A 24,369-nucleotide genomic window follows, 5' to 3' on the forward strand; every position below is an offset into this window, starting at 1 on the left:
AGATGAGGATGAACTATTTTCCTATACTTATGGCATAAAAGAGTAGAATAAACTTGTATCCTATAATAATATATTGATTTTTTTTCCTATATTTACGGGAATTCGATAATAAGGAGAAGAAAGAGTACCACTACGAATTAGAGAAGGATTTTAGGGAGAGACAAAATTTCATAACTAATTGTGACGGATTTAGAGACGGATTTTGGTATCAAACACAATAATAGAATTGTCAATGATTAGTGATGGAATAGTTTAAAAATCCCTCACAAACTACCTGTGACTAAATCCCTCGAAAAATTGATGAATTAAAAGTTGGTTACGAAATTTGACACGAAAGTGATCCTTTTCTAAGGATTCTCTCAATAAAACCATCACCAATGTCAATTAGCGTTTTGGCTTTCCCTCCTCTTATACTAAAAGATTCCCCCTCTTTTTTAATTTTCCTCCAAACTCGGAACTCCTTCCTCAACACCTTATGAACTCCAAACAGCTTCTAGATCGTGAATGAATAATCAAACAATGTCGAACTTCAATCCTCAAATCTCTCTTAAATCCTCAAATCATACAGAAATCTACACTAATACTTCTTCCAAAATTGTTCCCTCAAATCTTTCCTTCTCTCAAAACTCACGGTAATTGATAAGTGCTCAAAATGTTATAATTTATGTGTTAGTTTAGGCATTTTTGATGATTTGTTTTACAAATTATTGATGGAAAAGCTTCAATTATGTGCCTAAATGTCATTTATGCTTTGCATGCCTTACTTTACCCTTTTTGTGAAGGAAAATACAAGCAAGAAGCAAGAATTGCCAAAGTTCACAAGAAATTCGCTATTAGCGAATATTTCACTAATAGCGAAATTACTCCAGAGAGTGTTCGCCAATGGCGAAAGTTTGGCGAAGTCAGGAAGCGGAATTGAAGAAATTCGCTATTAGCGAATATTTCGCTAATAGCGAAAATGTTCCAAGGAGCTTTCGCCATCAGCGAAATTTAGCGAAGATTCAAGATTTTCAAGTGGATAAGGGCCACATGGAAAGTAGTTTTACACAAACAATTTATACCCAAACACTTAATATGATAAATATTGTGAAAATGCTTATGAAATACACAACTTCCTACGGAAACGATCCTATTATACTTACGTGTAAATAGTTTTATGACATGTAAAAATCTTACATAGTAATCTCTCTCTTTAAATCTCTGAATTTATTTATTTATTATTGTAATCTGATTTTGGTTTTGTGGGAGTTACAGTGAACTCACTCACATTTCTGAATCCAAAACCTTCCTTCTGTTTGTTATTAATTTTGCATTTTGAATGATTGTTGTTGAAGACTGGGATTATTTAACTTTTGAATTTGTTGAAGATTATATTTTTGGATGTCTTACACTGTTGGTTCTGTTCTTTGGCATTTGAATGTCTTCCATTCTAGTATGACTCAACACACTTTCAAACATGCTTTACTACTAAATCTAGTTGTGTTTGTGTTGTATTATTGGTAATGACATTAGAAATTGTTATGCTAAGGAGGATCATTCATTGGTATAGGCTAGCTGTCCTTCACTTCCATAGAATGCATAAGGCAGTTGTAACACTCTCCATTCTGCTCACATAATGCATTCATATTTGATGCCATTATTAGTCCATGAATTTTAATCAAAACACTGATTTCAAAAAGATTATTTGATCAGCTGTGTTTTGTGCTCTCTTTAGAGCTCTTTTCCTTTGGCTTTTAATTTACCAATATGTTAGAGGCTGCATGTTAAAGGGTAAAAATGAAAAAATTTAAGAAAAGACTATATTGAAGATGACACATTCAATTACTGTTATCTTCACTCTATGAAAATGATTTTCAGCTATAGTTGTGTTTGATATGTTTATTTTTTAGATTTTTTTCTATTGTGAATGATACATTGTTATGGGGTAATTTAGAGGGTAATTTAGTTTTCTATCGCTTGATGTTAAAATTTCAAGCGATATATGACCCACGACTAATGCTTTATTGTCTAAATAATGCATCAGCAATGGAGAGATTAAGTGGCTACCTGAACTTGATGGAGAGATAAGAAGTCATTTGATCATAAAGCCTCTCATTTATATACTCAAGTGCAATGTATAGGAATGCGTAAAAAATTGGATGAAAAATGGAGTGAGAATGAATGGAAAAGGAAGTCACAAATTAATGGCGAAAACAGAAAATCTTCTGATGCTCCACTCCATGCACACTGGAGGGTCGATTCCAACAACTGAGATTTCTAAGAGAATAGTAAGTAATTGAATTTTAGTTTATTTGCAACACATACCTTAATGTGTGTCTATTAGGACATTTTCAGTAAGTAATTGAATTTTGTGTTTATTTGCAAAATCATAAAAGAGTGTCATTCTTTAGGACATTTTCTTTTGTTCCTTTATCTGCAACACATACCTTAATGTGTGTCTATTATGAAGCTACTAGTTCCAAACAGATGTGTAGTATAACTAAAATCACGTTTCAGTGGAAGCAAAACCAATTATGATAGAATCTATCAAGAACCCAAACACACACTTAGTAGGGCTTATCAGAAAACATGGAAGTTACTCTGGCATTAGAAGCTGCATAGAGAATTCTATAACTTTTAAATATTGAACAATTTCATAGATACTCCCTCAAGAGATTAAATAAAGATAACATTATCAGTACAGAATAATATCCTTCAAAAGTTTCTATACTCAAAGGGTTCACATATTTGAATAGGGTTTAACATGGAAAGCTATGTTCCCTCACAAACTACGATTAATTAATTAATTAATTAATAATAAAACAAAAAAGAAATTAGTAGAATTAATTAATTAATTAATGTTAAAAACAAAAAAAAAAAGAGAAATGCATAGGTATTGGTAACTGCCTCCAACTTCCCCTGAATTTTCTGAACCCACAATGAAATCAGTTTTATATATCATAGCTGTATTCTCTCAACAACACTCTACTTTTACACTTCTTTTTCTCATTTCTCTCTCAAAATAAAGTCATACGCAGTCTTTTTTTCCCCTTCAATCTCTCTCTCAAACCCTCAAACCTAGCAAAGATTTCTTCTCTAGAAGATTTCTTAATTCTAGCACACTGTCTCTCTCAGGTTTCTCTTTCTATCTACATTAATTAATTCAAACAAACATTCTCGTACTTGTTTGTCTTTAATTAACTAACTAACCATTTTTTCTTTTATGTTTTTTTCTTGCAGATTTTGTTTTTTTGTTAACATGGGAGCACTTAGCACATACTTCAATTATAATTGTTACCCTTATCAACCTACTCAAACTACCAATAACAACTCAGAAATCACCACTTTTCAACATCATGAACAAGAACAAAACCACTATTTCAATGAAGCTTCTCTTTTAGATGAAAGCTTCATTTTTCAAACTTACCCTTGTCAAGATCAACAACTACTTGTTGACTCCACTTTTTCTTCTCAAAATGATGACTTTGTTTCAATGAATGAAATTTTCCCAAATGAGGAAGATTTCATTTTCAACAACTACCAGCTTCCATGTCCAAAACGCCAAAAGCTGATATACTATGAGGAGGAGAAAAGAGAAGAGCCACAACAAGAGCTTTTGAACTCAACCAATTTTTTTATGGATGAGTTTGTGACTAACCCTAACCCTAACCCTTTTGCTTCCTTTGAGGCAGAAGTAGAACCACCTTTTGCTGCTACTTCAAAAATTGAGAAGAAGGTTACCGAAAGGACTATCTCGTCGCAGAGTATCGCGGCTCGAGAAAGGAGAAGGAAGATAACTGAGAAGACACAAGAGCTTGGGAAGTTGGTTCCTGGTGGACCAAAGATGAACACAGCAGAGATGCTTAATGCTGCTGCTAATTATGTCAAGTTTCTTCAAGCTCAAGTTGGAATGCTTCAACTTATGGAAACATTTAGCAAGGTAATTGTTGCAATGTTCTTATATTATTAGAGCTCATAATTTCAACTGTTTTGTGTCCTTAGGGCTTTGTTTGGGAGTTTGGAGGGGAAGGCTTTGGAGGGTTAGAAATATATCAAAAAATGGACAAAAAATTCACATTTTTTGAAAGAACAATTAGCTTTGTTCCAAAAGAGTTTCTCACCACATTCTAATTATTAATGCTTAGAATATTCATTCTCTTTTGCTAATTGATTATTTCAGGAAGAAAAGGAACCTCCTCCAAGTGAAGAACTACACAAACTAGTTGTTTCTCCATTTGTTCAAGAGAAATTGTATTCAGAAGAAAAGTGCTTTGTTCCAAAAGAGTTTGTTACCACATTGAGCAATCATGATGATGTTCAATCAAAACCTACCATCCTTAAGGGTCTGAAACAGCTTGTTGGAACTGAGATTGAGAAGAAATCAGACCAAGAATAGTGTTATTTTTTCTCCATTTTTTACTGCGGCATAATTTATTTCATTTTTCATTAATAAATATGGCTCTCTACTCATGAGCCTAGCTTAGATTTAATATTTTTGTACTTCATTTTGCATTCAATTTCTTGTACCTCATTTTGCTTTAAAGAGGAACCATTTATTTATTTATTTTTAGTTTCATGAATTATGATCTTATTTTTTATAATCATATGATCTTATTTTCAGATTTAAGTATCTCACCTCGCTAATCTCTCCTTAATTCATTCATTAATATCTCTAAACTTGGTACTAAAATTTGACAATAATAATATATAGTACTAATTAGAATAACAAACTGAAACTGAAACCAAAGTTTTTATTTCCTGGATTTAAAGTTTGAATCTTAATTGTTTTTAAGAGGAAGATTTGAGTAACATTCAATATTTGTTTCGACAGTGGTTATTATTTGCTTTGGGATTTTGCTCAAAAAAATTTCTGCGGTGAAAAAAGAAGAGAAATGTTATGCATGGTATTAAAATATGACCACAATTGAGTTTTGATTTATCAAATTACACTATGTACTAAAAGCTTAAAAATATTATATGATTTGACATACTCATATGACGACGTGAATATTTAATATATTTAATTAAATCTTTTCTATTAAAAAAAAAATGTCCAGACGATGTAAAACTTTTTTACATGTGCAATGATCCAATGATATTACACCAAAGTTTCATTTTTATATTAGTTCCTAAAATAATTAGTGCATACAAATTAAATATTTAATACTACAAGAATGAGAATTAGAATATGCAGATTTCAAACCCTAAATATCTCACTCAGTTATTAGGCTGCTTGACAATTATAATATATAACATTAATATTGTTCTTCAAAAAAAACATTAATATTGTTAGAAAAAAAAATAGTGCTCAAGAAAAAAACTAAGAAGAGTTTTCTAATGTCCCTAACTAAGATTTAGTCCAAAATTATATCCCTATAACTATAACATATATCTGCATGTATTTTTATTTTTTTTGAAATAATTTATTCTGCATGTACGTTTTCTTGAATTTTACCACTTCACTCAATTATTTTTTGAATATGCTCTTCGCTCAATTATTACTCATATACATTTTTTTTAAGGAATTTACTCATACACACATGTATATGTTTCTATTCCCCGTGCCTTCTTTTATTTGTTTGAGAAATTTAGAAATTATTAAAAAAATTAGAATATGATATAAGTAAGAGAAAGAAACAAGTCACCCAAAAATTGAGAAAGAAATTAGAGAAAATATTTATTTAAAAAAAAATGGTTTTTACACTAAAAATTTCCTTTTTTTATAGTGATGAATCACCAAGTAAACAGTTATTAATATGAATACTTGGTCCAATATACAGGATTTTCGGAAAAAAGAATATTGCAAATGAAATGAGCTGGTTTTATAACGGTTTTGCTAGTAACTAGGAATGTGAAGATATGATCTTTGACACGTTATTGATCTTATTTAATCACAATCCTAATTATTCTCATCCCATTCTCTTAGCATACCGTATGAACCGGTCTACAAGAATGTGAAAGGAAATCAACACATAAAACACAAGTGAAATGTGAAAATGTACCAAGTTATAAAAGAAGTGAGGTGGAATGGAAGTTGTAGCAGTTATTTATTGAGTTCCTAAGGAAATTATGAATTATGTTGATGAAAGAAAGTTTTAAAGTAAAATATATTGGATGTGCAAAGATTATTTGGAATTATAAATTTATTATTTAAGTGAAATTTTGTGCGTTTTAAAGTAAGATATATTGGATGTGCAAATATTATTTGAAATTATAAATTTATTATTTAAGTGAAATTTTGTGCTTGAAGAAGTATATATAAGAAATGGGTCATGATAACCGGTTCCTCTGGGGCACTCGTTAAGCATACAAAAAAAAAACGAAATTCTTATCATAAAAAGAAACTTTGTTGACTTATTTATAGATTAATTCCACAATTTTGAATGCAATAATTACTATATAATTTTCCTTTTTAATATCCTTAACCAGTATCCCGGGGCACCGGTTATCATTTCCCATAAGAAATTTATGAACAATAGTTTGATATGAGTGTAATGGAATAGCTGTTATGTCACTTAATGGGAACAAAGGTTGTGGCATGCCGAATGAAAATGTTGAACTTGAATTGATACTGATGTACTATATCTTAGTTCAAATGATAATACTAAGGTTTTTTGGTATTTCATTTTTGTCAATACTAGTTAGCGTAAAACATTTGTACCTTTGAGGTACAACAATATTTTTTAAACATGTGCAAATTTTAGCATTAAATTAAAGAAGTTGCGAATTTACTTTTATTGAGGACTATGATTATACATGTACAAGAAACATGTAGTTTTCTTATTCTAGGGGGAGGCCGGGTGTCTAAACAACTTAAAGTTAAAGTGAAGACAATATTCCGCGCACTACTAATTCGATGGCTCTCACCCACCTATAGAAGCAAAAACAAGGGCCTTAAGGTAAACCCTCTTTTGGTCGAGTTAGTTGAGATTATCAAAGATATTTCGATTGAAATGAGTTGCACATGTGGATTATATTTTTGCTAAATCTAGGATCCAAACTCAATTGGAAGCTATTTTTGAATGATTGTAGATCTATGGTATAGTTATTTCCACATTATGTCTTTCATAATGTGAAGATAATATTCCGCGCACTACTAATTCGATGGCTCTCACCCACCTATAGAAGCAAAAACAAGGGCCTTAAGATAAACCCTCTTTTGGTCGAGTGAGTTGAGATAAACCCTCTTTTGAAACTTTTTTTTTAATTAACAAAATAACAAATTAATAATAAAAGTAATGCAAATCAATAATTATTAGTAGCTCAAATAATGAAAGTGCATACATATAATTAACAACACAGATAAAACAGAAACTCTCTAATTCCTTTGTGTTAAAGAGTACGAACTTCAAGATTTAACTAAGTTTAATCAATAGAGGAGAATTCATCGACTCCAAGAGCAAATATAAATAGTTACTTTAAATTTTGACAATTAATTTTTATATTAATTCATGATTGTGATTGATTATCACTACTAATCCTTAGCATAAGGTTTTCGATCTGTTTCTTCTTCTGAAACAACTCACGATAATACGTAAACCACCAACCAACCATTTTATTCGATGGAAGATCAAATGGGAAAAAAATATGATTCGATTGTGAACCTTTAGTGCAGACTGATTAAATTTTTTTAAAATAAATCTGATTCAATTTTTAACCATTGCAAAATAATTTTTAACCGTTGCAAGAAGAATACAACTTTTTATTGAATTGATAGAAATTTTTTTTTTTTTTTTGTAACCAAAAAAAGAAATTCACATTTTTAAAAGGAATAAATGGGATATCCAAAGTTCGAATTTCTGACTCTCGTATATATTATGCAATGTGGACAGAAAAAATATGAATTTAATTGAAACAATTTTTTTATTCGACATAAAATCAATACTATGTTGATTGTTCTTTTACTTATAATCAAGAATTTTAACATGCAAGAAAGTTATTGAGTAAATCATAAAGGTATCACTAAATTGCATGATTTTCTAAGTTTCATTGGAACACCGCGTTCCAAAAAGTAAGTTGTTTGTTTGAGAATCTAGATTACCATGTAGGTGTTGGGTTGTTTTAGAAGTGGGAGTAGTAAAACCTTAACCTAGTCCTTCTCTCGCTAATTATAAGTAAATTTATTTTTTTAGGTTTATTTAATTAATGATGTATTTAATTTATATCGTGGACCACTTAAATAATTAATTGAATGAATCTAAAAAGTTAAATTTGCGATTGTAATTAGGAACGGAAGGAGTATGAATTAGTCGTGATTAATCACAACCATAAATTAATATTAAAGAGAAATTATATTTGTACAACCAATTTTTGACAACTTTCTCTCTCATACTCACGTTATCCTCTTATTTTCTCTCTTCTTTTTTCTCTCTCCAATATTTTTAACCAATGAAAAGAGAGAGAAAATAAGTTGTCTTAAATGGTTGTTAAAATATCACTACTCAATATTAAAATTAATGACCAAGATTTGAAGTAACTTTTTATACTTACTTTGGAGTCAATTGATCCCTCGTCCATCAAATAATACAATTTTCTACTGAGTTGCTTTTTGCCATCAAAGGCTTATTTAGTACTCCCTTCGGTCTTATCTATAAAAAAAAAAATAAAAAAAATAAAAAATTGACTTTTTAGATTCATTGTATAATTATTGTATCTTGTCTATAGTATAGACCAAATACATCATTTATGCAATGAATAAAAAAGGTCAAATGTTTCTTATAAATAGGATCGGAGGAAGTACATCAATACATTGAGGTGCAAAACAAACCACATGACTAAGACTGTGTTTGGTAAGTACGAAAAGCTAGCTTATAGCTTATTGAATTAGCTTATAAGTTTGTTGGATCAAAACATGACGTGTTTGACAACAAACTTTTCTCATGAGCTTATAATTTTTGAAAAGCTATTTCAAGTAGCTTTCAAGCTTATAGCTGATAGCTTTTTATATTCTCTTCCAATTTTAAACTTGCTGATTTAATTTTGCTATTTTTTAATAAAAAAAAAAAAAAAAAACTACCCATATATTCATATGTAACTACCCACTTTTTATATTTATTTTAAAAAAAATAAACAAAATACCAACTTTTTATGCATTGTTGCAACCAGCCACTTACGTCACTACCCACATTTTTTTGACGTCACTACCCACATTTTTTTTTACAAAGCGTCACTTTACCCCAACCAATACACATTAGCCACATAAGCACATTTTTAAGTGGTATCCATGAACTATCTTGACCCCACTATTACATAATACAAAATCTGAAGAAACAAAGCATGAAGAAAATGCAGTACAAGCTACTTAAAATGTAGTACAATAGCTTAAGTATAGTAGTACATTCACATATAAGATAGTACAATTCATTTGTATAAATAACTGGATGTACAGTACTCTTTTCAATCTTCAATGAATCAGTTTTTTATCTTTCTTTGATTCTTAATATGGTATCAGTTTTCTCTCTCTTCTTGAGAGAGTTAGTTATGATCTAGATCTAGCTTCCGCCATTGATGATTCCTCTTCTAGCTTCATCAAACTTCTTTTTTTACTTGATTTTTCCTTGAATCTTCGTGATTCTTCTTCATATATCCTTGTTTAATACTCAATTCTGTATTGAGTTACTCTTGATTTCTTCAATCACATTTTTTGTGGTTTTTCAATTTTCATCTTCTTTGAAGCAATTGAAGCTCTGTTTTTTCTACTTTCCTCTTGAATCATGCCTCCTCGTGCAGTTCCGGTTGTAGTTCCACAAACTAACACCGATTCCGTTTACTATGTCCATCCAAGTGAAGGACCAAATTCTATGACTGTCACTCCTCTTCTCACAGGCTCCAATTATCTCGCTTGGAGTCGTTCGATGAAACGTGCGCTTGGTGCGAAGAACAAATTCGCCTTCGTTGATGGATCCATTCCGATCCCTGATCCTGATGATCTGAATCGCAATGCTTGGGAGCGCTGTAATCATCTCATACACTCTTGGATTTTGAATTCTGTTTCTCTGCAAATTGCACAAACAATTGTTTTTCATGAATTCGCCATTGATGTTTGGATTGAGCTTCAAGAGCGTTTTTCTATAGTTGATAGAATTCGTATCGCTTCTCTTCGCTCTTCCATCAACAATCTCAAACAAGGTGCTAAACCTGTACTTGACTATTTCACAGAGATGAAATCTCTTTGGGAGGAGCTCAATTCACATCGTCTTATGCCTATGTGCACTTGTCTATATCCATGCCGTTGTGAATCTATGCGCGCTGCTAGAGAATTTCGCATGGAGGATCAAGTAATTCAGTTTCTCACTGGCTTGAATGATACTTTCTCAGTTGTGAAGACTCAAGTTCTTCTTATGGATCCACTTCCTTCAATCAACAAGGTTTATTCTATGGTTGTTCAAGAAGAAAGTAATAATACTGCACTTACTCCAGTTTCTAGTGAAGATTCTAGTATACTTGTGAATGCATCAGATGCTAGAAAGTTCTATGGACGTGGTAAACCTTCTTCAGGACCACCTCAATCTAAGAACAATTCCATATATTGCACTTTTTGCCATAGGAACAATCACACAGTGGATTTTTGTTACATGAAGCACGATTATCCCAATGCAAATAAGCCTCATGCTTCTTCAAATGCTGTTGTTAATGAAGGCATTCCTGATTCTCAGAAAGATGGTGAAGGATCTTCCATTATCTCTCAAACTGGTCTTACTCAAGAGCAATATGGTCATCTGGTTGCTTTACTTCAGCAATCATCTTTGGTTCCTCAAGCATCTGCCTCAAGTCCTGCTAGCACCAATCATATTACTTCTTCTATTCCATCTTTCCCCTCAGGTATAAATACTGTTATCTCTTGTTCTATACATACTCAAAATAATCATTGGATTGTTGATTCAGGGGCTAATGAGCATATTTGCTCCTCTTTGCATTTGCTTCATTCCTTTCATAAGATTAAACCTATGCATGTTACTTTACCTAATGGTTCCACTGTGATTGTTCACTATGCTGGCACTGCTGTTTTTTCACCTTTTTTCCATATTACTAATGTCTTATATTCACCTCATTTCAGAGTTAACCTAATTTCTGTTTCCAAACTTTGCACTATTTTGTCTTACCAAGTCAATTTTTTGCCTGATAAATGTCTGATACAGGATATGAAATCCCAGAAGATGATTGGTTTGGGTAATATTTGTGATGGTCTCTATAAGCTGAATACTGCTTCATGCAATCAGAAGTCTTTTGTTTCTTCTTCCACAAGTCTTTGTGCTCCAGTTTCTTTGAACTCTTGTAATTCTGTTTGTTCTAGTGTAGCTATTTCCTTTATTCCTTCCAATGCTATTTAGCACTTTAGATTAGGACATTTGTCAAATCAAAGATTGTCCAAAATGCATAATTTGTATCCCTCTATTTCTGTTGATAATAAAGCTACTTGTGACATATGTCATTTTGCTAAGCAAAGAAAATTACCTTATCATTCCAGTCAATCTATTGCTAGTTCTAAATTTGAACTTTTACACCTTGATATTTGGGGTCCTTTAGCTCAAACATCTGTTGATGGCCACAAGTATTTCCTCACTATAGTTGATGATTTTAGTATATTCTTATGGGTCATTTTACTTAAAACCAAAGCAAAAGTTTCTTTGCATGTTAAAAATACTTGATCCATAATCATCATCATGTTACCCCAAAATTCATAAGGACTGATAATGGTCCTGAATTCTTTTTACCTGATTTTTATGCTTCAAAAGGCATCATTCATCAAAGAGCTTGTGTAGAAACACCTGAACAAAATGCTAGAGTAGAGAGAAAACACCGACACATTCTCAATGTTGCTAGAGCTTTGTTGTTTCAATCCAAACTTCCCAATGTTTTCTGGTCATATGCTGTTTTGCATTCAGTTTTTCTCATAAATAGAGTTTCAACTCCTCTTCTCAAACATAAATCTCCCTATCATGTTTTATATGATTCATTGCTTGATATTCATTCTTTTAAAGTTTTTGGTTGCCTTTGTTATGCTTCTACACTTCAAGCTCATATAACAAAATTACAATCTAGAGCCAGAAAGTGTATTTTCTTAGGTTACAAGTCTGGATTCAAAGGCTCAATTGTTTTTGATTTACATTCCAGAGAAATCTTTGTTTCCAGAAATGTTGTTTTTCATGAATTGATATTACCTTACAATTCATCATCATCCTCTTCTTCCACTAAAGATTGGCAATATTTTCCTACTCCTTCCACTCATTTTTCTAATTTTGAGGATCCTGACTTTTCACAATCACCACCTTTTATCACACCACCTGCACTCCCCACTCCTTCACAACCTACATCATCACCTCCCAATGTCTCTATACCTATTAGAACTTCCATCAGGAATAAAGTTACACCTGCATATCTACATGACTACATTTGCAATGCATCTGTCATTTCTTCTGCTAATAACAGTACCAGTCAATACCCCCTTTCCAATTTTGTTTCACATGCTCATTTATCTAACACTCATTCTGCTTTCGCTATGTCTCTTGTTTCTTATACTGAACCAAAATCCTATGATGAGGCAATCAAACATGACTGTTGGAAACAAGCAATGCAGACTGAACTTAATGCTCTTGAACAGACTGGCACTTGGAAGATAGTGGATCTCCCTTCATCTGTCAAACCTATAGGGTGCAGATGGGTTTATAAAGTGAAGCATAATGTAGATGGCTCTATTGAGATATACAAAGCACGTTTAGTTGCTAAGGGATATAATCAGATTGAAGGCCTTGACTATTTTGATACTTTCTCACCTATTGCTAAGGTTACAACTGTGAGATTAGTTATAGCTTTGGCTTCAATAAATCATTGGTTTTTGCATCAGCTAGATGTAAACAATGCTTTCCTTCATGGAGAGCTTCATGAAGATGTTTACATGATTGTGCCTCCAGGTGTTGTTCCTTCAAAGCCAAATCAAGTTTGCAAATTGTCCAAATCTCTCTATGGCCTCAAGCAGGCTAGTAGAAAATGGTATGAAAAGTTGACTAGCCTGCTCATCAACAATCAATATATACAAGCTACTTCTGACGCTTCCTTGTTTACTAAGACAACTTCTGATAGTTTTACTACACTACTTGTTTATGTTGATGATATAATCCTTGCTGGAAATTCTCTCACTGAAATTACTTTCATCAAGAATGTTTTACATCAAGCCTTCAAAATCAAAGACCTCGGTACTTTGAAATATTTTCTAGGTCTTGAAGTTGCACACTCCAAAAGTGGAATCTCTCTTTGCCAAAGGAAGTATTGTCTGGATTTGTTACAAGATTCAGGTTTACTTGGCTCAAAGCCTGTTACCACACCTTCAGATCCATCCATTAAGCTGCACAATGACACTTCACCACTCTTCACTGATGTCTCTGCTTACAGAAGATTGGTTGGGAGATTGATCTATCTCAACACAACTAGGCCTGACATTACATTCATAACTCAACAGCTCAGTCAATTTTTGAGTAAACCAACACACACTCATTACAATGCTGCTCTAAGAGTTCTTAAATATCTTAAAGGCTCTCCAGGTCGTGGCATTTTCTTTCCTAGAGCTTCAGGATTACACATTCAAGGTTACACAGATGCTGATTGGGCAGGGTGTAAGGATACTAGGCGTTCGATTTCAGGCCATTGTTTCTTTTTAGGACAGTCCTTTATATCTTGGAGAACCAAAAAGCAGCCTACTGTATCTAAATCTTCTTCAGAAGCTGAGTATAGGGCAATGGCATCAGCAACCTGTGAACTTCAATGGCTTTTATACTTGTTGAGAGATCTCCACATTGATTGTGTTAAGCTTCCTGTCCTATATTGTGACAATCAAAGCACCATGCATATTGCAGCTAATCCTGTCTTTCATGAGCGCACAAAACATCTTGAAATAGATTGCCACATTGTGAGGGAGAAACTTCAAGCTGGACTGTTCAAGCTCCTGCCAGTTACAACACATGACCAACTTGCAGATTTTTTTACAAAGTCTCTGTTCCCACAGCCTTTTAACATTTTACTTTCCAAGTTGGGGTTGCTAGACATCTACCAACCTCCATCTTGTGGGGGGCTATTACATAATACAAAATCTGAAGAAACAAAGCATGAAGAAAATGCAGTACAAGCTACTTAAAATGTAGTACAATAGCTTAAGTATAGTAGTACATTCACATATAAGATAGTACAATTCATTTGTATAAATAACTGGATGTACAGTACTCTTTTCAATCTTCAATGAATCAGATTTTATCTTTCTTTGATTCTTAATACCCACCAACGTGGGTAAATTACCCACCATTCTTCAAAGGTAATCTAGAAAAAACCTGTAGTTTTTTTTTTATATTTTCTTTGTTTACTTTCTTTTTACCTTGCCCTTGATTCATAATATATATATATATATATATATATATATATATATATAGTGAGAATGACATCTTTATGTGAGAATGTAAGAATACAATATCAGCCCTTTAGATTAAAATGAAAGGCTTAGATTTAAAATTCCAAAATAAACATCTGGTGGACCATCGCTTCTTCTTTTTTTTCTCCGCATTCCAACACAACGGCCTCTACATTTCTTCTTCTTCTTCTTCTCATGTTTGAGAAAAGGGGCCAAATATGCAACCGAAGAAATTACAACAATGGTGCCAAGAAGCTTTTCCACAAACATCCAATTGAAGAAAAGGGATATCTGCAATTCAACTTTCTATATTCACGCTTTCAATTAGAGAGAGAGAAAGAAATAGAAAATGGGAAAAATGAAGGAACTACATAGATAGGGAAGGAAGTAGTGTCTGATATATAGATAAACCATAATCAGAGATAAATCAACAGTGGGGCGCTAGATCCAGTGCAATCATAGTTTTTTTTTCTCTTTTAATTTCTTTCCCAAAAATTATATATGTATTTAATTGTTTTTTATTTCTCCTGTACTTCTTATTTGATGAAGATGACTTTGTTCGGGAGGAAAAGAGGACTTTGTTCTTAATGTATCGATGGTGGGAAATCATTTTTTTTCTTCTTCTTCTCAATCCTGTAGATGAACAGATAGAAGAGAGGGATATATTTCTCAAACGCGGAGAAGAAAAGAAGGTGATGGTCCACCTGATGTTTATTTTGGAACTTTAAATCTGAGCTTTTCATTTTAATCTAAAGGGCTGATATTGTATTCTCACATTCTCAGATAAAGAAGTCATTCTCACTAGATATATATATATATATACACACACATACACACACAATAAAATCTACAATAAATAGGAAAGCCACTTTAGTTGAATAAAAAAAGTTATTGAATTCATAAAACACATTTATCATTTCGGAGATGAAAGTAATTTGAAATAAATTTAAATATTTAAAAAGAAAAAAACAAGTAAAACAAACTATACGTATAATTTATATATAAAAAATAAATAAAGATGTCATTTTATATTTATCTACCACTTCAACAGTTAATTTTACCAAACAATTTTTTTTTTTAATAATCAAGTTTTTCAGCTACATTAACTTCAAATATTTACACACAAATCACATTCAGAAGTTTCTTAAGTTATCTCTAATCCATCTCTCTAACGTTTGGTTATGATTGTTGAGGTAATGATCTGCCTCTGATGATAGAAAATGTTTTATGGTATGAACAGAATTTGATTTGAACTTCTTCAATTTTTTGAGGCTAAATATCTCATCCGAAGGAACATAGATATCAAAATTCACAGCTTGTGGTTTGCTCCAAGTTGATGGACCTAAATTTCTTAAGTTATTATTCCTTAGGTTGATTGTATATTGCATCAAAACAGTGCAAGAAAATGAAGGGCCAAGTAAATCAATTGCCTTCTACACTATGCTTTTGACATTTTCTTCCTCTATGTGAATGACACCAACACTTCGAATCAAATGTGTGTTATGTAGCCAACACTGATAAAATTTTGTTGGCCGCACAGTTTTGTGATTTCCAGCAATGTAATATAACATCACAAAATTAGCTAATATATTATGGGAAATGAGACATTTATTAAGAAGTTTAAGAGTGTGTTTGGATGAGCTAATTGAGAAATTTTAAAGAATTTAGAATTCTTGACAATTCAAATGATTCAATTAAAATGCTTTTATTTCTCAATACTTTTGTTTGGATGTAGTAATAAAAAATTTCATTGTCATTTTTTTTGGACAACTTTTATAAATTTTAATTTTTTTGGGCCAAATTTGGAAATTGAAATTAGGGGTCAATTTGTAAATTTCAAAATTTTGAGGGGTCAAATTATAATTTTGAAAATTTTGAGTGGTCAATTTAAAAACAATGAAGAAATTTGAAATTCCTAGCTTTTAGGTGTCATTTGAAATTCTCTAAATTTAACTTGAACAAAATACCTCATAAATTTTCATCATTTTGCAAATTCTTCAAATTATAATTAAACAACCGAATTCACCTAAAATATTTCAATCCCGTCAAAACATTCACCCATCCAAACACACTCCGAAGAAGAAATTTTATCAAAATTTTATCTTGAAAATAATGCATCGAAACTTTAAAAAGTAACTTTCTAAACATAAAATTTACCAATTATTCCCATTTTTAAATCCTTAACAAGTGTCTTAAAAGAACTTGTTAGCAAGACCCATTAACTAAGTATATACATCTTGTGTGTGGGACTTGCCCTATTTGAGAAAATATTATATAAGATTTGGCCTTCTTGATTGTATAAATCAAAGAATTGTAATCAGAGTGAATGATGCCATTAATATACAATTCTCAATAGATGCAGACGAACTAAAGAAAGAGTTTCTTCTTGTATTTGTCTTGAATCACATAAGTACTCATTCATAAAGTTTTAAAAAAATTATATAATTAAAAGAAATTAATTGTTAGTTCCACCAGAGCTTAGATATGGGATTCTAAGCTCTACCTAGTCAACAGGATATTATGACAGTATATTCCCCCTTTGTCAAAAAGAAAATTGCTGCAAGTCATAAGTTATCACGGTCCACTAGACTGGACTCAACCAAATCAGTGTAAAGTTTGATGTTGCAAATTTTTCCTAAATTCTGGAATGTAATTTAGTATAATGTCAAGACTTCTATACAAATTCTGATTATATGTTGATGTCTTGACTTGCAAATTGCAAACATATATAAGTCTAAGTATTGTAGTTTCCATAAAGTGCATAATTATAAAGTAAAAGAGAACAAAGGCCTTTGTTTCCATAGAAGTGAAGGAAGCAAAATATTGTTGACAGATACTCATAAGTAATTAACTGATTCAATAATAATAATAATAATAATAACAAAGGTGCCTTAACATAGTCTTACAAACCACAGAAAAGAGAACCAAGTTAAAAGAACACGAAAACTTAAAACATTGTAAAGAGACAGACATGGTAACAAGTAAATTTAAAACCTATGCAGAATACTCAGTAAGAAGGGAATGCAGAACTGAGGAGCTTCTCATCCTCACAGAAAATCTGTAAGTTGTTGGATTCCATCAGGAATTCAATATCTTCATTCTTGAATTTCAGCACAAAACCCAATGTGATCAATTCAGAGAGGGCAGGAACAAAATCGTGATTCTCAGACAAAACACCTTCTGATATTGTTTCAGAGACATATGTGGCATATTTCAGTGCATTTCTCTGAGGCTCATCCAACTTCTGGATGAAAAACTTGGAACTTTGCCTTTCCCAGCGAACCATTTTGTCATCTTTCTTTGTAACGATGTCCCCTGATGACAGTAATAGACTATAGCTAACCGTGACCGGGACCTTTGCCTCAAGGAAGCTCATGTTGAGAAGACCTTGAACAGCTTCATGCCTCTTGTCTGGTTCCATCTTCAGGCTAGAACAAGCAAGGAAACCAAGAATGAGCTTAATCAAACCTTTTAAGTTGAAAAGAATATCGTTATGATCAACTTGCACCATTTCAACACCATCATTCCGCAAGGAAGATTCTTCTTTGCATAGTGATTCAGATATATTTCGAGCACCGATTTTTCTGTAGATGTCATATAACTTAGAAATGGACGAAGGCCCAAAGTCCTGCTGAGGATACCACACAAAAATCTTCTCCTGCTCAAAAAGCTTCTTCAGATGAAGGTTATCAGGTATAAAAACATCTTTCTTGTCCAGCAGAAATATCTCTTTGCTTCCTGTTGTTACAGGTAGTTTGCTCAACCTCTCCGAAAGTTTCTTCTCTGTATTTGTGCCCAAATGTTTCAGGATAAACATCCAGAATTTCCAGCACTTGTCATACGACAATTCTTCCAATGAACTCTCCCATTCATTCCAAAGATCAACATAATCATCAAGTGAGGGTTTAGCCCTGACATCCATGGCAAAGGTAAAAAAGGGAAAAAGCTTCCTATCATAGATATCTTCAAGAACATAGAATTTTAAACCAAAAAGCTTATCAGGGTCATGTATGATGCATTCTTCAGAGCGGACCCACTGTCCACCTTCAGCTCGATTGGGAATCCAAATTTTCTTGGCAGCTTTATCCTCAGGTTTCCAGTTGTATTCAGACAAGTACCTATGTATATTCACAATACTATCAAAGTCAGAAAGAGAGTTAAGGCGACTGGCAAGCAAGAAGCAAAAAGAGAGACAACATGTAGGTGATTAAATGACGCACCTGTATATTTTGACAATAGTCTCACTGTTAGAGAGAATCTCAAGGTGACCGGCGAGCAAGGAGCATCCTTTCTCTAGGTCAGTGGTGACACCTATTGCATTGAATTCTTTCTGGAAAGATGCTATTGTAGGACCATAAAAATTTGCATCAACGAAAGGCCCATCAGTTTGATTAAAGAAAGAACTCCACTTGGAATTAAACAGCAAACACATCTCTGGAGGCCTATAACCAGCATGCGTCTTCAACCAATTCCTGGACAATCTCTTCCTGAACTCATCATCAATGGAAAGCTTATGCTTTCGGATGCATTCCAGCAAAGAAAACACACTTTCAGGAGTAATGGTGGTGGGATCTGAAGGAAAATTCAGACATTCAGGCACAAATCTCACTCCATGTTTGTATTCAGTAACAACACCAGTGCTTTTCAGCTCGTCCTTGTAACCATGTATTGCCATGCCATAAAAATTTACACTGTCGTCAATGAAAGGGAGACAAGTAATTGAAGATATAAATTTCCACTCGGGACCATATAAAATGCATTCTCTTGGGCACGCATAACAACCGACCTTAGTATACAGCCACTTCTGATTATGTATAATGCTTGAGAAATCAGAAGGAAATCTATAAACAGTTCCCTCCAGCTGTCTGCAACAAGAAAGAAATGACATGACATTTTCTTGAGTAAATGAAGTTTGTGATGCTTTCTGTTTGAAGAGAGAAGCAAATTTTTTTATAGCATCTTCAAAATCAACCACCACACCGATTTGCTTCAGTTCATTTTTGTAAGAGAAAATATTATCTCCATAGAATTTATGATCAATCACAGGAAGGCCATTGAATACATCAAAAATGCAGCCCCACACCTGGTCATACAAGAAACATTCACTTGGTATTTTGAAACCCATGTTTGTCTTCAAGCAGCTTGTTCCCTTCAATGAACTTAAGACTTCACTAGGGTCATCCATGAATTTGATGCATTTCATCAGCAGAAGAACAGCCTCAGCGGTCAAAGAGGCCAAATATGAGGGTGATTTTAAATGCTCGATAACAATTTGGTAATTTCCACTTATGCCAACTATCACTCCCAACAACTTCAGCTCCTCTTTGTAGTCATATATTTCCTCGCCAAAATAAGATTGATCGATAAAAGGGATATTGCTAATCTGAGATGCGACTTGCCATCCGGAATCATGCAATACTGATCCCACAGGAGACCTTAGACCCAAAGATGTCTTTAGCCAAGGTCCATCTCTGATGCTGTTCACAAATTTGTCCAACGGGAGAAGACTTTTCCTGAGATATTGGATGAAGTTAAGCATCAAAAGAACATGATTTTTACTTAGAGTAACGGAAGATGCACGAGACATCAGTTCTCTTCCAATGAAACTGCATGCTTCCTCACAACTGGACATCACTCCTACAGTTTTCAACTCTTCTTCATACTTGTTTATTCTATCCCCATAGAAGCTCTCGTCAATCAGGGGGATATCAACAAGAACTGAACCACTTTGCAAAAATTTTCCCAATGGCGAGCGAATTAAGAACGACTTTGAAGGAGGCCTGTATCCAATGACGGTAACTTTAAGCCAGCTGCCATCTTTTATACATTTCAAAAACCTCTCTGGTAGGTTCACTCCCCTGGACTTCAGGTTCCGAATCCAATCCAAAAGCAAGAAGGCATTTTCTTTGGTAAGTGGTGTATCATTGACAAAGAGTGGTATAAAAAGTGAGCATATGCAATGACATGTTTGCTGTTATTTTTAACAGAACTGCAGACGACATTGGCAAAAGTGTACACGCTCAAATTAGTAACATAAACGTCGTTTGCAAGCCATTCCATCAAAGTCTGTTTCTGGGCTAATCGTAAAATCGCCTTTTGTGTGCTTTCAGGCATAAAAAACCGGTTTCCTGCACATGCAAATTCCTTGTTCCAATTAACCAACCAAGAACAAGCATTAGACTGACTTGAGTCTGTTATTACTACTCGCTTCGCACCTGCATAGTGCTGTGTGCATTCAAGAAAACTGAAAGAGGATAGAGTTCCATCAGAAGCGACATATTTTATCAATGGAATATTGATAATGTCTGTGCCCTCAAATATTGAAGACCAGTTTTTAGCAATAAACAGTAAAAGTTGAAGATAGAGATCTTCTGATACTCCATCCACAAGATTAGAACTCTGGATGCACTTTGCATACCAATCAACGGTCACTGATTTAACCCCTAAAAAGTTGAGTACATTATCATACTCACTTTTATCAAACGAAGAACTCAAGATCTTCCTCCCATCATGAGAAGATAGGTTAAGCAAGTACACTCCTTCGCCCCGGGCTTTAGACAAAATATTCCAGAATTCAGGCAGCAGCCTACTAACTTCACCAGGCTTATAGAAGTGCTTCTGCTCTTTGTATGTCTCAATAGGAACAATATTTTCATTAACCAATTTTTCTTTGATTTTGTCCCTCACGTAATTAAACTTCTCAAATGGAGAACTTTCAATGGGAAGGAACTTGAACATACGAGCCAAACTGGATACTGGAGCTTGATCAGATCCTACAACAAGTGTTTTGAATGCATCCATAAAGGCTATTGGAACACATTCAAGTATCCCTTGGTTCCATTTATTATCCAAGAGAATTGTCTCCCTTGATGAAGCAAGGACAAAATCGGCTTGAATAATGAAAGGAAAATTAGTGACCATCTCTGTAGGCAGAAATGCATAGACCCCCGGTGAGCTTTTACCCCTGTGAAGCCTCTCCTGATTTGGCAAGGCGAGTGTCACAACCCATTCTTCCACATCTGTTCTTCTTTCGACCACACTTTCTGACCTGACCGGAAACTTTTGCTTCCACATGTAGTAGCTGCATTCCTTCTCATTATTACTATTTTCCTCTGCGGAGAGATATAGTGTGTAAGACTCAGCATTCATGTTTTTCCTTGTCACGAAGTTAATCTCGCTTGAAATAGATACAGCAGTTACCATGCTCTGTCCAGGATTTTCATTTACTTCTCGTACAGAAAGGTGTCTGATTTTTGTAAGAAACAAAAGAACTTCTGGATGAACGCTTGAAAGCTGCTGTTTGACCGGGTTGACCTTATCCGGCTTTAGGGGCAAGACAATCGTTGTAGTTGGAAGAGCTTTACCAGCACCGTCGTATATCTGCTTTATGTCAACAAGGGTTGGCTTCTCCTCAACCCATTCAGGAACTATATATCCAAGACTGCAATGTGGACAAGGCATCTCATTGAACCTTATCTGATATCCATTGCTAAAAATATATGGCTGAGCACTAACCAGAAACACACTCTTGAATCCGATTCCTGAAATTCAACCATAAGAGAGATTCTGTCAAAGATTTGTGTTATCATCTTCAATTTGGTTACTTTTATGGATATTCATACTCCATAGTCAAGCATGGTTTTATATCACTCGATTAACAAGGATTTCCAAAAGATAGATAGCTGACTATCAAAAAGTACACGTGTTTATATTTATGTCCTTTTAAAAAAAAGATTAAAATTACAATTCAGATATTAAAATACAAAATAAAACATTCAACTAATCTTCATTCTTTAAGAAAAAACTAATCTTCATTCAAGTAACTATATTAGCAGAAGTCCATCTTGAGTCCAAAGTATGTTGAAGTATAATTCATATTCTAATGTTAGTTAGTTGTGGATAAATCCAACTATGCTTGTTGGTTAGTTAGTTTGTTAGTGGCTTGTAGTGCAAGTTACTCAACTTAGCCTATAAGTACTTAGCTTTTGTATTCAGTTGATATAGATTGTATAGCACACATCTCATATCTCTCATATTCAATAATAGAAGAGTTTTATCATTCTTTTGTAGTTTCCTCTCTAAGTGTGAGTGTGTAGAGATCATTCTAATATTTCTCTCAATTATGTATGTGCATGTTCTATCAAAGTACACAACATTTTAAGAAACACATATGAATATAAGAATGTGATGTACCTTTCTCTCCTATATAACCACTGCTCCTATTGCCTTTCTTTGTTGATCGTCCAACACTGCATATGGACTCAATGTTTTTTGGAGAGAAACCCTTTTCATTATTGAAAATAAGTAATGTGGCTGGAGCACCAGTAGCAGTAATGTCATCAGAAGTTATGACAAACTCCAGTGTTGGTTCCACTCCCTCGTTATAGTGGTTATCTTCAGCATTCTGTAAAAGTTGACAACAAAAAAAATTATGAAAATGAACTTCGAATACTATTATTTATAGGGGATTCAAATACTATATTTGAAAAGAGAAATGTTATTCAGTTTGACAACAAAATTGGAGTCCAACACCTAATATATAAATAACTGAAATATATTTTATCTTTTTATGCTATTATAAGATAAAAAATCTATTTTAAGTTCATTGAATAGTTGATGTATTTGGATCTATAATAGTTATTCAATGAATCTAAAAAGTAATTTTTTCTTATATAACACGGACATTAGCAATTTTAGAGGTTTATAATGATTGACATGTTTTAAGTTTTTTCCAATAAAATTGATTTGGACTCCAGAATTGACTATAACTTGAAGCTAGAATTTGTAGCTTTTGACTACAAATGTGATTTTTACGCACAAATTTAAACATAAGTCACTTTGTGTTCAACTCACTTGGACTAAAATCAATTTCACGAAATCAATGCATATAAAATCAATTTTTTATCACCGCAAAACCAAACAAACACTAAAAATAGTGTTTTTTTTTTTATACGGCATAATAAGATGATAGGTTTTTTATGTTGAAATAGCATCCCTCGTATATAAACATGATTACATCTCTAGATATGAGAACAATGACAGTGATATAAAAGAAGAATAAGCATATTATCCAAAAAAAAGTGAAGAAAAATATTAAAATGTAAAAGAAGAATAAGCATGGTCTTAGTACATGTAACTGAACCTACACAAAAACAAGACAAAAATATAATTTTGAAAACATTTATAATATTATTTGTACACATGCATGATTATACTACTAATTAAGAAAAGAGGTGAAACAGAAAAGAATGAACATGTACTTGAATCAGTTCCATCAGGAAATGAACATCTTTTGCATAAAGCTCGGCGGAGAGATTCTTAACGGCATGATGAAGATCCTCAGTCAAAGGATTAGGATTTCCACCAATAGAGAACTTTGTCCTTCGTATCTCTTCAACGTGTTCTTTTGGTGTAGCCATTGATCTTCTGTAACTGTAATGAAGAAGTACCAGCAGTGAAGAAGAGAATGATTTACTTCTTGAAATGACACAAAGCACACAGTGAAGACTCCTTCTTGGAGAAGTAAAGTTGGTTATTGCCTATTGGTTACTGATGTGTACGTTAAAGAAAAACTGTCTGTCTAGTGTCTAGTTTCTTTGGAAAAGAAAAGGTATGAGTCACCTTGGTTATTGCCTATTGGTTATTAATGTGTACCTTAAAAGAAAGAGTGTGTCTAAGTGGAAGTAAAGATACTCTATATTTCTAACTTTTTCCATTTGTTGCAATTTATAGAGAGATAGACACATAAAAATAATGATAGTGGGATTCATTTAGTGATAGGATCCACCATTTTTTTTTTTGTCTATCTCTCTTCAACTTACAACAAATAGAAAAAGTTATAAATGGGTTAAAATCATCTTCATTTATAAAAATAAATTGAAGATACAATTTGTAGAGAGATGGACAAAAAAAAAAATATAGGTCTTACCATTGAGTAAGTTCCACCGTCATTAATTACTTTTTTTTTCTTTATCTCTCTAAATGAAAAAATTTAT

The 24,369-nt window shown here is 33.0% G+C and overlaps 2 protein-coding genes and 1 pseudogene across 2 annotated transcripts; 2 read left to right on the forward strand and 1 right to left on the reverse strand.

The window, feature by feature from the left end:
* Positions 1–3,238: 3,238 nt before the first annotated feature.
* LOC25486949 (transcription factor bHLH52) lies at positions 3,239–4,375 on the forward strand. Its single transcript, XM_013608781.1, has 2 exons — positions 3,239–3,919; positions 4,160–4,375. Exons 1-2 carry the CDS (start codon positions 3,239–3,241, stop codon positions 4,373–4,375), a joined length of 897 nt encoding a protein of 298 aa, XP_013464235.1.
* A 6,097-nt stretch (positions 4,376–10,472) lies between these two features.
* LOC112419045 (uncharacterized) lies at positions 10,473–11,424 on the forward strand. Its single transcript, XM_024775813.2, has 2 exons — positions 10,473–10,800; positions 11,118–11,424. Exons 1-2 carry the CDS (start codon positions 10,573–10,575, stop codon positions 11,307–11,309), a joined length of 420 nt encoding a protein of 139 aa, XP_024631581.1. The 5' UTR covers positions 10,473–10,572; the 3' UTR covers positions 11,310–11,424.
* Positions 11,425–17,252: 5,828 nt separating this feature from the next.
* Positions 17,253–23,959, reverse strand: LOC25486950 (uncharacterized; annotated as a pseudogene).
* Positions 23,960–24,369: the final 410 nt, after the last annotated feature.

Source organism: Medicago truncatula, chromosome 2 (assembly GCF_003473485.1).
Source record: "Medicago truncatula cultivar Jemalong A17 chromosome 2, MtrunA17r5.0-ANR, whole genome shotgun sequence".
In the NCBI taxonomy this organism is placed as follows: domain Eukaryota; kingdom Viridiplantae; phylum Streptophyta; class Magnoliopsida; order Fabales; family Fabaceae; genus Medicago; species Medicago truncatula.

Excerpts from the sequence above, each read along its gene's own strand:
- LOC25486949 (XM_013608781.1), top strand. The coding sequence starts at position 3,239 with ATGGGAGCACTTAGCACATACTTCAATTATAATTGTTACCCTTATCAA. Across the intron at positions 3,920-4,159 it reads TTATGGAAACATTTAGCAAG|GAAGAAAAGGAACCTCCTCC; the intron begins GTAATTGTTGCA and ends TGATTATTTCAG.
- LOC112419045 (XM_024775813.2), top strand. The coding sequence starts at position 10,573 with ATGCAAATAAGCCTCATGCTTCTTCAAATGCTGTTGTTAATGAAGGCA. Across the intron at positions 10,801-11,117 it reads TATTCCATCTTTCCCCTCAG|GATATGAAATCCCAGAAGAT; the intron begins GTATAAATACTG and ends TGTCTGATACAG.